Here is a 13159-nt window from a genome sequence, read left to right as displayed (position 1 = left end):
TACAAGGGGGTGATCAATGACAGGGGGGTGATCAATGACAGGGGGGTGATCAGGGAGTCTATATGGGGTGATCACCCCCCTGTCATTGATCACCCCCCTATAAGGCTCCATTCAGATGTCCGTATGTGTTTTGCGGATCCGATCCATGTATCCGTGGATCCGTAAAAAACATACGGACATCTGAATGCAGCCTTACAGGGGGGTGATCAATGACAGGGGGGGTGATCAATGACAAGGGGGTGATCAGGGAGTCTATATGGGATGATCACCCCCCTGTCATTGATCACCCCCCTGTAAGGCTCCATTCAGACGTCCGTATGTGTTTTGCGGATCCGATCCATGTATCAGTGGATCCGTAAATCAGGGTGATCAGGGAGTCTATATGGGGTGATCAGGGGTTAATAAGGGGTTAATAAGTGACAGGGGGGGTGTAGTGTAGTGTAGTGGTGCTTGGTGCTACTTATTACTGAGCTACCTGTGTCCTCTGGTGGTCGATCCAAACAAAAAGGACCACCAGAGGACCAGGTAGCAGGTATATTAGACGCTGTTATCAAAACAGCGTCTAATATACCTGTTAGGGGTTAAAAAAATCGCATCTCCAGCCTGCCAGCGAACGATCGCCGCTGGCAGGCTGGAGATCCACTCGCTTACCTTCCGATCCTGTGAACGCGCGCGCCTGTGTGCGCGCGTTCACAGGAAATCTCGCGTCTCGCGAGATGACGCATATATGCGTGACTGTGCGCAGGGCTGCCGCCTCCGGAACGCGATCCTGCGTTAGGCGGTCCGGAGGCGGTTAAAGTGAATAGGGCCCGCCGCGAACGGGTGGTTTGCGAACATTTGATCGCAATCGCGCGTTCGAGAATTATGCCGGCCGATGTTCGCCTATCACTATTTGTTAACCCTTTAGGTGATCCATAAGAATTAATGGAAAATGGAGATGAAATTTCAGAATTTAAAATTTTTGCCAGATTTTCCATTTTAATAAATTTTTCCAGTAACAAAGCAGGGTTAACAGCCAAACACAACTCAGTATTTATTGCATGATTCTGTAGTTTACAGAATATGTGGTCGTAAACTGCTGTACGGCCACACGGCAGGGCGCAGAAGGAAAGGAACGCCATATGGTTTTTGGAAGGCAGATTTCACTGGGATAATATTAAGCTGCCGTGTCACATTTGAAGACCCCCAGATGCACCCCTAGAGTAGAAACTCCCAAAAAATTACCCCATTTTGGAAACTACGGGATAAGGTGGCAGTTTTGTTAGTACTATTTTAGGGTACATATGATTTTTGGTTGCACTATATTGCACTTTTTGTGAGGCAAGGTAACAAAAAATAGCTGTTTTGGCATCGTTTTTATTTTTTGTTATTTACAGTGTTCATTTAACAGGTTAGAGCATGTGGTATTTTTATAGAACAGGTTGTTACGGACGTGACAATACCAAATATGTTTGTTTCAGTTTTACATAATAAAGCATTTTTGAAAAAAACAGCTGAGGGGTTAGGTCATGTGATATTTTTTTACAGCAGGTTCTTATGGATGCAGCAATACCTAATATGTTTCCTTTTTTATTTTTTAATTTAAGTTTTAGGCAATAACAGCACATTTTAAACAAAAAAAAATCATGTTTTAGTGTCTCCATAGTCTGAGAGCCATATATATAATTTTTTGGGGCGATTGTCTTAGTTAGGGTTTCATTTTTTGCGGGATAAGGTGAGGGAGCGCAAACCTCCCATATGCTGCCGTCAGCTCTGACCGCGGCATATGAGGGGTTAATCTACCGGCATCGGCGTTATCACCGGTGCTGGTGGATGCAGTCAGTAACAGCCGGATCTCTGCTGCTGATCGCGGCACAGCACGCGGGGGGAGGAAGGACCGCAGAACGAGAATGCTCATCCTGGGGCACTAAGTACCGGCCTTTTAGGACGAGCATTCTCGTCCTGGGTCCTTAACGTGTTAATGAAGGTACTACTCTAGTAGAAAATACACAGAGATTGCTACAATGCGAGATTAGATGGATAATGAAAATGGAGACACTATATCTTAAAGGGTTAAATGAAATTTGCAACTTTAAGGTATTTCTATGATTAGTATCTCAGTAACTGGTTTTAAATGCAACATAAATATTTTATGTATACCTGGGAAAACTGAAGCTGTCAATGAATATATGTAAATGTGAAATGATGATGATGGAAAGAGGTTATATTTAAAGAGCATGGTTACAACCCACAGGCACGCATGATTAAGGGGGCGTGACCCCCGAAACATCGCGCAGCATGGGGTAGCAATCAGTTCAGCGCTCTCGGGATAATAATAAGATCATATATGAGTGCAGGACAATAGCCCCGCGGGCGGCCCAACGTCCATAGCATCAATATAATCTATGAGGCTGTGTGCTCCCGTGCGCACGATCAATGCTGCTCCGGGACATATGGCGTAGGTCTCGGAGGGCATATGGTCGTGTGCAAGAGCCCTTAGACTAATAGGTCAGACTAGATGGGCCAAATGTATTGGGCAGACTAGATGGGCCAAATGGTTCTTATCTGCCGACACATTCTATGTTTCTATGTTTCTAATACGACTGAGTGGATTCTATGGATTTCATTGTGGAGCCTGAGTGAGGTTCGGAATCAGGTCGTGGTATACTACAGGTGGAGCAACAGTTGATAATTGAAGTTCCACTCAGAACAGGCCTCGTCAAGTTCGACCAAGGATGCTCAGTGTCATATCCAGAGGTTTTCTTTTCAAAATAGACGTATGAGTGCTGCCAGCTTCGCTGCAGAGGTTACAGGGGTGAGGGGTCAGCCTATCAGTGCTCAGACCATACACTGCACACTGGATCACATTGGTCTACATGGCTGTCGTACCAGAAGGAAGCCTCTTCTAAAGATGATGCACAAGAAAGCCCGCAAACAGTTTGCTGAAGACAAGCAGACTAAGGGCATGGATTACTGGAACCACGTCCTGTGGTCTGATGAGACCAAGATAAACTTATTTGGTTCGGATGGTGTCAAGCGTTTGTGGCTGCAACCAGGTGAGGAGCACAAAGACAAGTGTGTCCTGCATACAATCAAGCCCGGTGGTGGGAGTGTCATGGTTTGGGGCTGCATGATTGCTGCCGGCTGTGGGGAGCTACAGTTCAATGAGGGAAACATGAATGCCACCATGTACTATGACATACTGAAGCAGAACATGATCCCCTCCCTTTGGAAAATGAACCGCAGGGCAGTGTCCCAACATGATAACAACCCCAAACACACCTCCAAGACGACCACTGCGTTGCTAAAGAAACTGTGGGTGAAGGTGCTGGACTGGCCAAGCATGTCTCCAGACCTACACCCTATTGAGCATCTGTGGGGCATCCTCAAACGGAAGGTGGAAGAGCACAAGGTCTCTAACATCCACCAGCTCCGTGATGTCATCATGGTGGAGTGGAAGAGGATTCCAGTCGCACCTGTGAAGCTCAAGTGAACTCCATGCCCAAGAGAGTTAAGGCAGTGCTGCAAAATAATGGTGGCCACAAAAAATATTGGCACTTTGGGCACAATTTGGCCATTTCCACTTAGGGGTGTACTCACTTTTGTGGCCAGGGGTTTAGACATTAATGGCTGTGTGTTGAATTATTTTGAGGGCACACCCAATTTACACTGTTATACCAGCCGTACACTGACTACTTTACATTGTATCAAAGTGTCAGATCTTCAGTCTTGTCCAATGAAAAGATAAAATTAAATATTTACAAAAATGTGGGTGGACTCACTTTGGTGAGATACTTTATCTTTTCAAGCCATTCTGAGCCCGTTACCACTAGTTTCATGACTGGCTATGAAATGTATGAAAACTATTTGTTAGAGAGGAATTGTCCCATTGGGAAACTTTTTATTGCTAATGAAATTCTTCTATAAAGTTGTTATATTCGTTTACTGCTAATCTATATGTTTTCATCAACATCAAGTAATAATCTATATTCTCTCATGCTCATGTACTCTGTTTTACAGGTCCAAGTAACCCTGCTCAATACTACAGATTTCTCAGTGAAAACATGTCAGAACTGTATGTACTCTAGTTGTGTCTGTGCCAATCGAGATGTGACATTCGTCTGGAATATCACTACCAACCAGATGGGTATGGCCTGTACATGGGACGTTCTTTAGGAGCTGCTATTTAGATTTTGCACCCAAATATAATCTACATATAATGCATTAAATATATTGTAAAGACCTTGATTAACATCACATTAACATCATCAATACAGCCAGAGCTGTATTCAGAATTCTGCTTGATTTTGCTTTGTAAGTTTGTATCCAAATGCCTGCCAGATGCAACCAGCTTGTTCTTGCGTTGCAGAAAATGTAGTGTCTGGACTACAGAGCTCAGACGAGATACACTACTCACAAAAAAGTTAGGGATATTTGGCTTTCGGGTGAGACTTTTGAAAAACTTGAAAAGTTCCCCCTCCAGTGATATTAAATAATGAAAGTTGGGCATTAAAGTAGAAGCAGCAATGGTGATTTCCTCATCTCAAACAATTTATTAAACAAAAGCCAACAACAGTGGTTGGTATAAAATGTCAATGTCTCAATAACTTGTCATATGGCCTTGAACATCAATTTCAGCTTGACAACAATGTCTCCTGCTGTTCACAAGTCGACTTATTGTCTACTGAGTCATGGCATCCCACTCTTCTTGAAGGGTGGCCCTCAGGTCATTGAGGTTCTGGGGTACAGAGTTACGAGCTTCTACATGGCGACTCAGCTGACCCTCTAGGTTTTCAATGGAATTCAGGTCTGGAGAAAGTGCAGGCCACCATTTGAGACCTCTTCCCCCCCCTCTCCAGCTGCCATTCCCTAATGATGCAACCTCGATGAGCTGGTGCATTGTCGTCCATGAAGATGAAATTAGGCCTGTGTTGTTCATACAGAGGCACAATGACTGGATTACTGATGTTATTCAAGTAGTATGCGCTTGTCACTGGATCATTCACAAAGTGTAGAGCATTTCTGTATATACTAGACACACCGGCCCACACTGTAACACCAAAGGCTCATCTGGTAACAGTGGCTGATGCATAGCACTCTCCTTTACGTCTCCAACATCGTTGGTGGCCATCATTTATGCTCAGCATGAATTGACTTTCATCAGTGAACAGCACTGAGGCCCACTGGTCCCTCTTCCAGCGTAGATGCTCCCTGGCCCATGTAAGATGATGACGCCTGTGCGTCTAGCACGCAGATCACGCTGATGTAAACTGTTTAGAATGATCTGATGTGACACTTGGGTTCCTCTTACCTCCCTTTAATGTACCTGGAGTTGTGTGGCATTCATCATCCGCTTCTGCAGGTAATTGTTCACAATAAAGCGGTCATCGGTCTGGGATGTGACCAAAGGACTTCCACTTCTATGACTCTTTCAGTCTCTCTCTATCTCTCTTGCAACCTACTGATGACACTCTAAGCTCAGTGGCCACTTCCATCGGAGAACATCCTGCTTGAAGCCTCGCAATGGCGAAGTACCGTTGATCAATTATTAGGTGTCGCCCTGGTCTCATGATGCCAAAATGTAAACAGCATGATGAGGAGGACTGTATAAATACCAATTCTAATTAAACCATTAAATTTATTGGGAGATTAATGGATCAAAAAACTGTTGTGGATTGTACTGATCAATTATTAGGTGTCGCCCTGGTCTCATGATGTCAAAATGTAAACAGCATGATGAGGAGGACTGTATAAATACCAATTCTAATTAAACCAGGAAATTTATTAGGAGATTATTGGTTCAAAAAACTGTTGTGGATTGTACTGAACAGCAAGTTGTGCAAAAAGTCCTGAAACATTTAACAGTTGGACATGTGCATTCAAAAGTTTAGAGAAGGGCACATTAATTTCACCTGTAAAGGTTAGAGGTCATTTTAGGTTTATCCTGAAATTTCACGACAAGTCAAATATCCCAAACTTTTTGTGAGTAGTGTATGGTGGTGCTATGTCATTGTACTCTGTTTGCTACCATGCGGGTGCATTCGCATGTGATGTTTTTGTGCAGTTTCATAGGCATATTTGAAGAAAAGTCAGGGGTGGGCCATAAAGGGTTGGAGTTATTTCGGAAATATTTTATTTCTCCTCTAATTATTTTTTACTCCACATGTAGTTTTGGCTTTAAAAACTGCATTAAAAATGTCCCTATTCGCTCACAGTGGCCCACATTTACTGACTGCTCCTCAAATGTGATGTAAGTTACAGCATTCCAGGGCAAAATGTTGCATCAAGTTTTAGACACATTTATAAAGAAAAAATAGAATAATCCACCGCGCCTCTCTATGATGGTTTGGTGAAAAAGGTTGTGGCCCTAAATACAACCTTTTTGCACCTTTGGCGCAGCATTCTGTCATAAAGTAAGCTAACCAATAAGTGACGAAAATGTCTAGCCATGCACCATATAAAGCCTGTGCCACTTTGATAAATTTGGCACATTGTAGACTGCCTAACTAAAGATGGCCATAAATCTTCAATAGCTTCTTGCCAAAATTTTGTCCAGCTGACTGCTACCTCTCCAGATTCCCCCATACACTTACATGATCAGATTGGCCGGGCATGTATATGTTTTCAGTGGGGAAGGAGAAGAAAGCTACTGCCAGAAACTTGTGACATCTTTCGGGAGAACAAAACTATTGAATGTTGAAATCGTCCCTATCATTCTCTGACATCACTTATCGGGAGCTTCCCTTACTCAGTATATTGTTTGCCGGTTCTGCCGAAACCAGGGGTTAGGCCAACAATACTCTAATGTGTATGGGGGTCGTTAGTTTATACTGTCTTCCTTGTAGGCAGGATTAGTAAGTAATACAGTAGTGGCCGTGATTAATAAAACGGCTGAGCTTGCTGAGCTACATTAGTTCTGTAATCCCAGAGACCTCGGTATTCAGATCGGATGCAGCAACCAGTGGTGGTTCCACCAGGCGCAATTAAGTGGAGGGACCTCAGTTTCTCAAGATAGATGCAGGCCCCTGAAGGTGGAACCCAGGGGCAGACTGGCCATAGACCCTACAGGGAAATTATGTGGTGGGCTGATGCCCCAGGGGGCTACCCAAGCCCTCCTCTCTGCCCCTGGCTGGGTACATAATGAGCTTTCAGTGGTAATTAACCCTGAGAGAATCAGGTACTCATGCTACCGGCCAGCGACTGCACATGTCCTCCTCAATTCAACTTCTGTGCCCCACTTACCTCCTAAGGCCCCTGCTCCATATCCTAGTCAGAGGCAACTGGAGGAGGACAGAAAATGGCAGCTATTGATGACCACCACAGAAAGCTTTTGGGGCAGTATATTGTGCACTGTGTTTGGTTCTGCTGGGATGGTATTTTGCGCTATGGTATTGCTGACCCTGACTAATTGACTTGCCCCGCCTTCTGTCAATTTGGACCCACCTACAACATGGGGCCACTTTTATTTTATTTTTTTCTAGGGCCACTTTACGTTCTCAGTCTGCCCCTGTTGCAACCTGCATCTATTAGACATGTATGGTATATCCTGTGGATACCATATAAATGTCTAAAATGGGCATACCCCTTTAAGGTTTGTAGATAATCGCAATCCTTCACCTGGTGGACATACGCTTTTCACATATAGCTGACGTCCGGTCTGTTGGGTGTTCCCGAGGCTCCAAGATCCACCCTGCAAGGTTTCCAGATAAATGTGAGGTTTTATCATGAATGCTATATCCTTCTAGGACTGCTGCCCCTCACTGTGAGAGCGGAGGCAGTGGCCGGCAATGATTTCTGTGACGGGGAGAAACCATATGTGCCCCCTAGTGGAAACCTAGACATACTGCAACGACAACTTCTAGTCAAAGTAAGTTCCACGGCATGAAACCACTGGATGGGTGTATCACATGGTGGGAATGATTTCTTATTGTTATGTGTACAGTAGTTTCTTATTCTATGTATTTTTTTCTTCTAGCCACGAGGCTTCAAGAAGGAGGTTACAGAAAATATATACTTATGTCTGAATGGTAACATTTGCATTATTTATGTGGCATTTTGGTATGAAGGGGTCATTGTGTAGCTTTCACATTTAAAGGGGTTATGCCATGATTGCTGTAAAAAATTAAATTCAGGCGTCATATAATAAATGACTTTTTAATAAAGCTAGAACCAGCCCTGTACCTCATATGGATCTAGAGATATCATTCCTTGCTCCAAATGCTTTGCTAGATTTTTTTCATGCTGGCGGCTCAAGGGGCGTCACCTTTCTGCTGGAGCTCTCTCCCGATCACAGCTCGAGGGGGGGGAGGGGGTCTTTTCTGCTGCAACTCTCTCCCTGTCACAGTGCAGGGGGTGCATCCTTTCTGCTGCAGATCTCTCCCTGGCACAGCTCAGAGGGTGTTTCCTTTCTGTTGCAGCTCTAGCCATGTAACTGTCACAGCTTCTAACCTGTAAAGATGTGGGAGGTGGCAGACGAAGGATGGAAATGAGCATGTGCGACCACCTCAGGGAGGTGATGATAGGAATAAGGAAAAAAAAGAAAACAGCAGGAGGCGCTACACAGATACAGTTTACTGAATAACTCACTGGCTGTACTTAATTTTCCATTACAAGCAATTTTAAAAGTGTTCAGATCCAGTTGCTGGTTTTAATTTTTTTTTTTTTCAAGGACAACCACTTGAATTATACTATACTATATAATCTTATTTTTTTTATCATGAGTAGGATTTATGATATGCATTAATATCTAGAAATATTACACACATATATATATATATATACAGTACAGACCAAAAGTTTGGACACACCTTCTCATTCAAAGAGTTTTCTTTATTTTCATGACTATGAAGGCATCAAAACTATGAATTAACACATGTGGAATTATATACATAGCAAACAAGTGTGAAACAACTGAAAATATGTCATATTCTAGGTTCTTCAAAGTAGCCACCTTTTGCTGTGATTACTGCTTTGCACACTCTTGGCATTCTCTTGATGAGCTTCAAGAGGTAGTCCCCTGAAATGGTCTTCACTTCACAGGTGTGCCCTGTCAGGTTTAATAAATGGGATTTCTTGCCTTATAAATGGGGTTGGGACCATCAGTTGCGTTGAGGAGAAGTCAGGTGGATACACAGCTGATAGTCCTACTGAATAGACTGTTAGAATTTGTATTATGGCAAGAAAAAAGCAGCTAAGTAAAGAAAAACGAGTGGCCATCATTACTTTAAGCCGAAAAATAGGAAAAACTTTGAAAGTAAGGGCTATTTGACCATGAAGGAGAGTGATGGGGTGCTGCGCCAGATGACCTGGCCTCCACAGTCACTGGACCTGAACCCAATCGAGATGGTTTGGGGTGAGCTGGACCGCAGAGTGAAGGCAAAAGGGCCAACAAGTGCTAAGCATCTCTGGGAACTCCTTCAAGACTGTTGGAAGACCATTTCAGGGGACTACCTCTTGAAGCTCATCAAGAGAATGCCAAGAGTGTGCAAAGCAGTAATCAAAGCAAAAGGTGGCTACTTTGAAGAACCTAGAATATGACATATTTTCAGTTGTTTCACACTTGTTTGTTATGTATATAATTCCACATGTGTTAATTCATAGTTTTGATGCCTTCATAGCCATGAAAATAAAGAAAACTCTTTGAATGAGAAGGTGTGTCCAAACTTTTGGTCTGTACTGTATGTATATATATATATATATATATATATGTATCTTGTTCTCTTTCTAGGTTCTAATGACCACATCGAAAAATCATTCTCACTTATTCTGCCGGATACGTGGGTGAAGAACTCAGAGAGCGCATATGTCTCCGTCATGGGTAAGATTAAAGGGGTATTCTGGTTACCATAAATATAACTTATGTTTTAGACTAATTCATCATCAATAATTACCTAATATAATGTAAATATCCTCTTTTTACCGCTCAGTAGTTATAAAAGTAGTTTTCTTCTTCTGCTACCCACTGTGTGTCCTCATAAATTACCATGGCATCGACCTGTAGTTCTGAGCCTTTGTTAGGTCGAGCATGCTCAGTGTGTTGCTATCAATTCTCCAGTGTGCTGGTGATTACTGAGTAGAGGGGGTGTGACCGGACTGTATATCAGGCAGCCAATCAATAAATATCAACACTCATGAACGAGTACAAACTCACAGCAGGAAAGCTTGGGATTGTGGGGATTGTAGTCTTTGAAGTTTGGTGAGAGAAGATCAGGCGCCATGATACTCTATGTGTTCTGTCTTCATACACGTTCACACAGTGTGCAGTCTGACATTCAGCATAAACCATTCCTGTCTTCCAAATAAGAGGACTGTTCTTTGTAGTCTAACTTGTTTATTGGTAAAACAAGAGTATTTGAGTGGTAAAACTACAAGAATACAAATAACATATGTATAAGTATAAAGCATAGGATAGCATTTACTATAACATTTGCATAACACTGAAGCACATGGTGAAATGGCTGCCTATACATAAGACTACATGTATAACTATCTGAACAGCTCTGCAACACACAACATCCCTGAAACAGAGGTAGATCTCTCACCAGATATGCTTTTACCAAGATGGTGGAGTTTAAGAAGGAGATATGCAGGAGGAAAGCTCTGTACTGTGTCCTGGAGACTTATTTTTCCCAGGATGCTTTGTACTCCACAATGCTTTGCACCACCCACAATGCAGTAGTCTTAGCAACAAGAAAAACAAGGTGCAGTACAATTTAACACCGCTAGATGGTGCTATAACCACATTAACCCGTAGAGGACGTGACTTAAAGGGTTTCTATCACTTCGTATGACCTAATTAGCTGTCAGACACTAGCGATCCGCTAGTGTCTGCTCTGGCCAACCATCCTACTATAATCACTTGTGGGGCAGCGGTTTTGCTAAAAAAATAACTTTTATAAATATGCTAATGAGCCTCTAGGTGCTATGTGGGCGTCATTAGCACCTAGAGGCTCCGTCTACCTTCATACACAGCCACCGCCCAGCGCGTCCCTCCAGCCCGCCCATCTCCTGATGAATGCGATCCTTTCTGTGCGCGTCTCTGTTCTGCGCATGCGCAGTGAATGTCTGACCACTTCCCTGCTCAGACATCTCCACTGCGCCTGTTCCTTGGAGCACTATGACGTCATCGGCGCAGGCGCAGTGGAGATGTCTGAGCAGGGAAGCGGTCAGACATTCACTGCGCATGCGCCGAATACAGCTGCGCACGGCGCATGCGCGAGAATTCGTCCGCTGCGTCACACGGAGGATCGCATTCAGCAGGAGATGGGCGGGCTGGAGGGACGCGCTGGGCGGTGGCTGTGTATGAAGGTAGATGGAGCCTCTAGGTGCTAATGACGCCCACATAGCACCTAGAGGCTCATTAGCATATTTATAAAAGTTATTTTTTTAGCAAAACGGCTGCCCCACAAGTGATTATAGTAGGATGGTTGGCCAGAGCAGACACTAGCGGATCGCTAGTGTCTGACAGCTAATTAGGTCATACGAAGTGATAGAAACCCTTTAAGGACATGTACAGTGCGAGGTCTGCCGGGCTCTGCGTGAAAATTGCAGGAGGGACCGTATCACGATGGCTGCTCTTACCGAGAGGCAGCCATGCTGGGTAAGGGCAGCATCGGCTATTTCGGCCCCCCTGCAGCTCCATGCGCTGCGATTGGCTGATCAGTGAAAACCGGCACATCTCAGCGCCGGAAGCACATGCAAGCTGCGGGGCGGGTCGGGGAAGGGGGGGGTTGGGGCAGGGGGAGATGACCGGTGATGAACAAGTTAGCACCTATCCCCTCCGAGGTTAGGCAAGGGACACCAGGAAAAGGGCAGAACCTCCCTGCATGCAGCCATTCTAGCTGGTGACTGCATGCTGAGAGGTTCTGTGCTTCTGTGTGCTCGATCTGCTGGGATTTGTGGCTCTATCACAGCTTTCACTGCCTTTACTTCTCTTGTATAGAAGAAGAAGAACATCTGGAATATCTGCTGCAGTGATTTATTTTTTTCTGCAGAAGAAGTTCCAGATCCCTAATCCACCCGTCTTCCCAAGCCCTAATCCCTGTCCCTATCCCCCCTCCCCCCCCCCCATCTGTCCCTTTTTTTTTTAAAGAAGTAATAGTTAGAATCATATATATGTTTTAAGGCCAATATGTTGGCCTGTATTTGTGGGAGGGGCCTATTGCCCTTATAAAGCAGCATCTTACCATGGGGGGGGCAGCGCTTCGTTCCGAGCGTTCGCCTGTTCATCTGTACTTCCGGTCACGTGCTAGTGAGTAGCGGTGTGGTGTGCGTTCGGCGGTGAGCAGCCTTGGAGGTAAGTAGCCGATGTGTAACCTCCCTCGTTCCCCTAGTCCGGCCGGCAGTGTCTGCTCCTATGGTAAAGTGGAGCGTCCGGTCTGGAAGTCTCGTTCGGCTTCTCACGTGACCGTCACGTTAGGGTGCAGGAGTCAGCGAGACTCTGTGTCTAAGTATAGGAAGAGAGGGGGGGGGAGGTCAGCTGCAGAAAAATGAAGGTAACTCAGCCACCTGGTCAGTAAAGCTTTCTGTACTGTCTGCACCGCCTCTTCCCACTGTGCATGCGCTAGTGTCTCTTGCACTGTGGTTTTCAATGGAGGGGGTTGATGGAGTGGGGTTACATGCGCCTCCATCAGTGGACATATCAAGATTGAGAGCGCTGTGCATAAGGCCTTAGTGACAATGGGGCAGCACTTCTAATGAGGAGATCGGTGCTGAACTCATAATACATTTATAATGGTAAATTGCATTCATGGCTATTAGTTAAAAATACTGTTCGTATCAAGCAGACTTACTTGTACAAATGAGCCTGGGGGGTCCTGGGGCTGCGCTGGCTTTTACTGGGGCAGTTAGCTGCACACATTAGTTATTATTCAGTGCTACATAAATTGGTTATATTGCCCTGTTTTAAAGCTACTCTATATATATATAAAAAATATATATAAAAAAAGGGGGTTTGTTTATACGTTTTATTCTTCCTTGAAATGTCTGGCATGGGCCGCCATGCTCCCAGCTAGGCAGGGATCAATGTGCTTTTAAAAAATGTATTATGTCATACGTTCATTAGGCTCATGCACAATCTCGTATGTTTCAGTATGTTCCTCATGGTAAGGAAATACACTGCTAAAAAAAATAAAGGGAACACTTAAACAACACAATGTAACTCCAAGTCAATCACACTTCT

The 13159-nt window shown here is 44.3% G+C and overlaps 1 protein-coding gene across 1 annotated transcript in view; it reads left to right on the top strand.

Annotated features, from left to right (window-relative positions):
* LOC121005467 (alpha-2-macroglobulin-like protein 1) overlaps positions 1–13159 on the top strand; it is a 288965-nt gene that overhangs the window by 168698 nt on the left and 107108 nt on the right. The window contains exons 20-23 of the mRNA XM_040438235.1: positions 4000–4126; positions 7725–7846; positions 7955–8006; positions 9707–9796. Of these exons, the coding sequence (XP_040294169.1) occupies positions 4000–4126; positions 7725–7846; positions 7955–8006; positions 9707–9796 (391 nt within the window). The remainder of the gene's footprint in view (positions 1–3999; positions 4127–7724; positions 7847–7954; positions 8007–9706; positions 9797–13159) is intronic.

Source organism: Bufo bufo, chromosome 6 (genome assembly GCF_905171765.1).
Source record: "Bufo bufo chromosome 6, aBufBuf1.1, whole genome shotgun sequence".
In the NCBI taxonomy this organism is placed as follows: domain Eukaryota; kingdom Metazoa; phylum Chordata; class Amphibia; order Anura; family Bufonidae; genus Bufo; species Bufo bufo.
The sequence above is the reverse complement of the archived record's forward strand: the minus strand, read 5'-3'. Positions and strand labels throughout refer to the sequence as shown.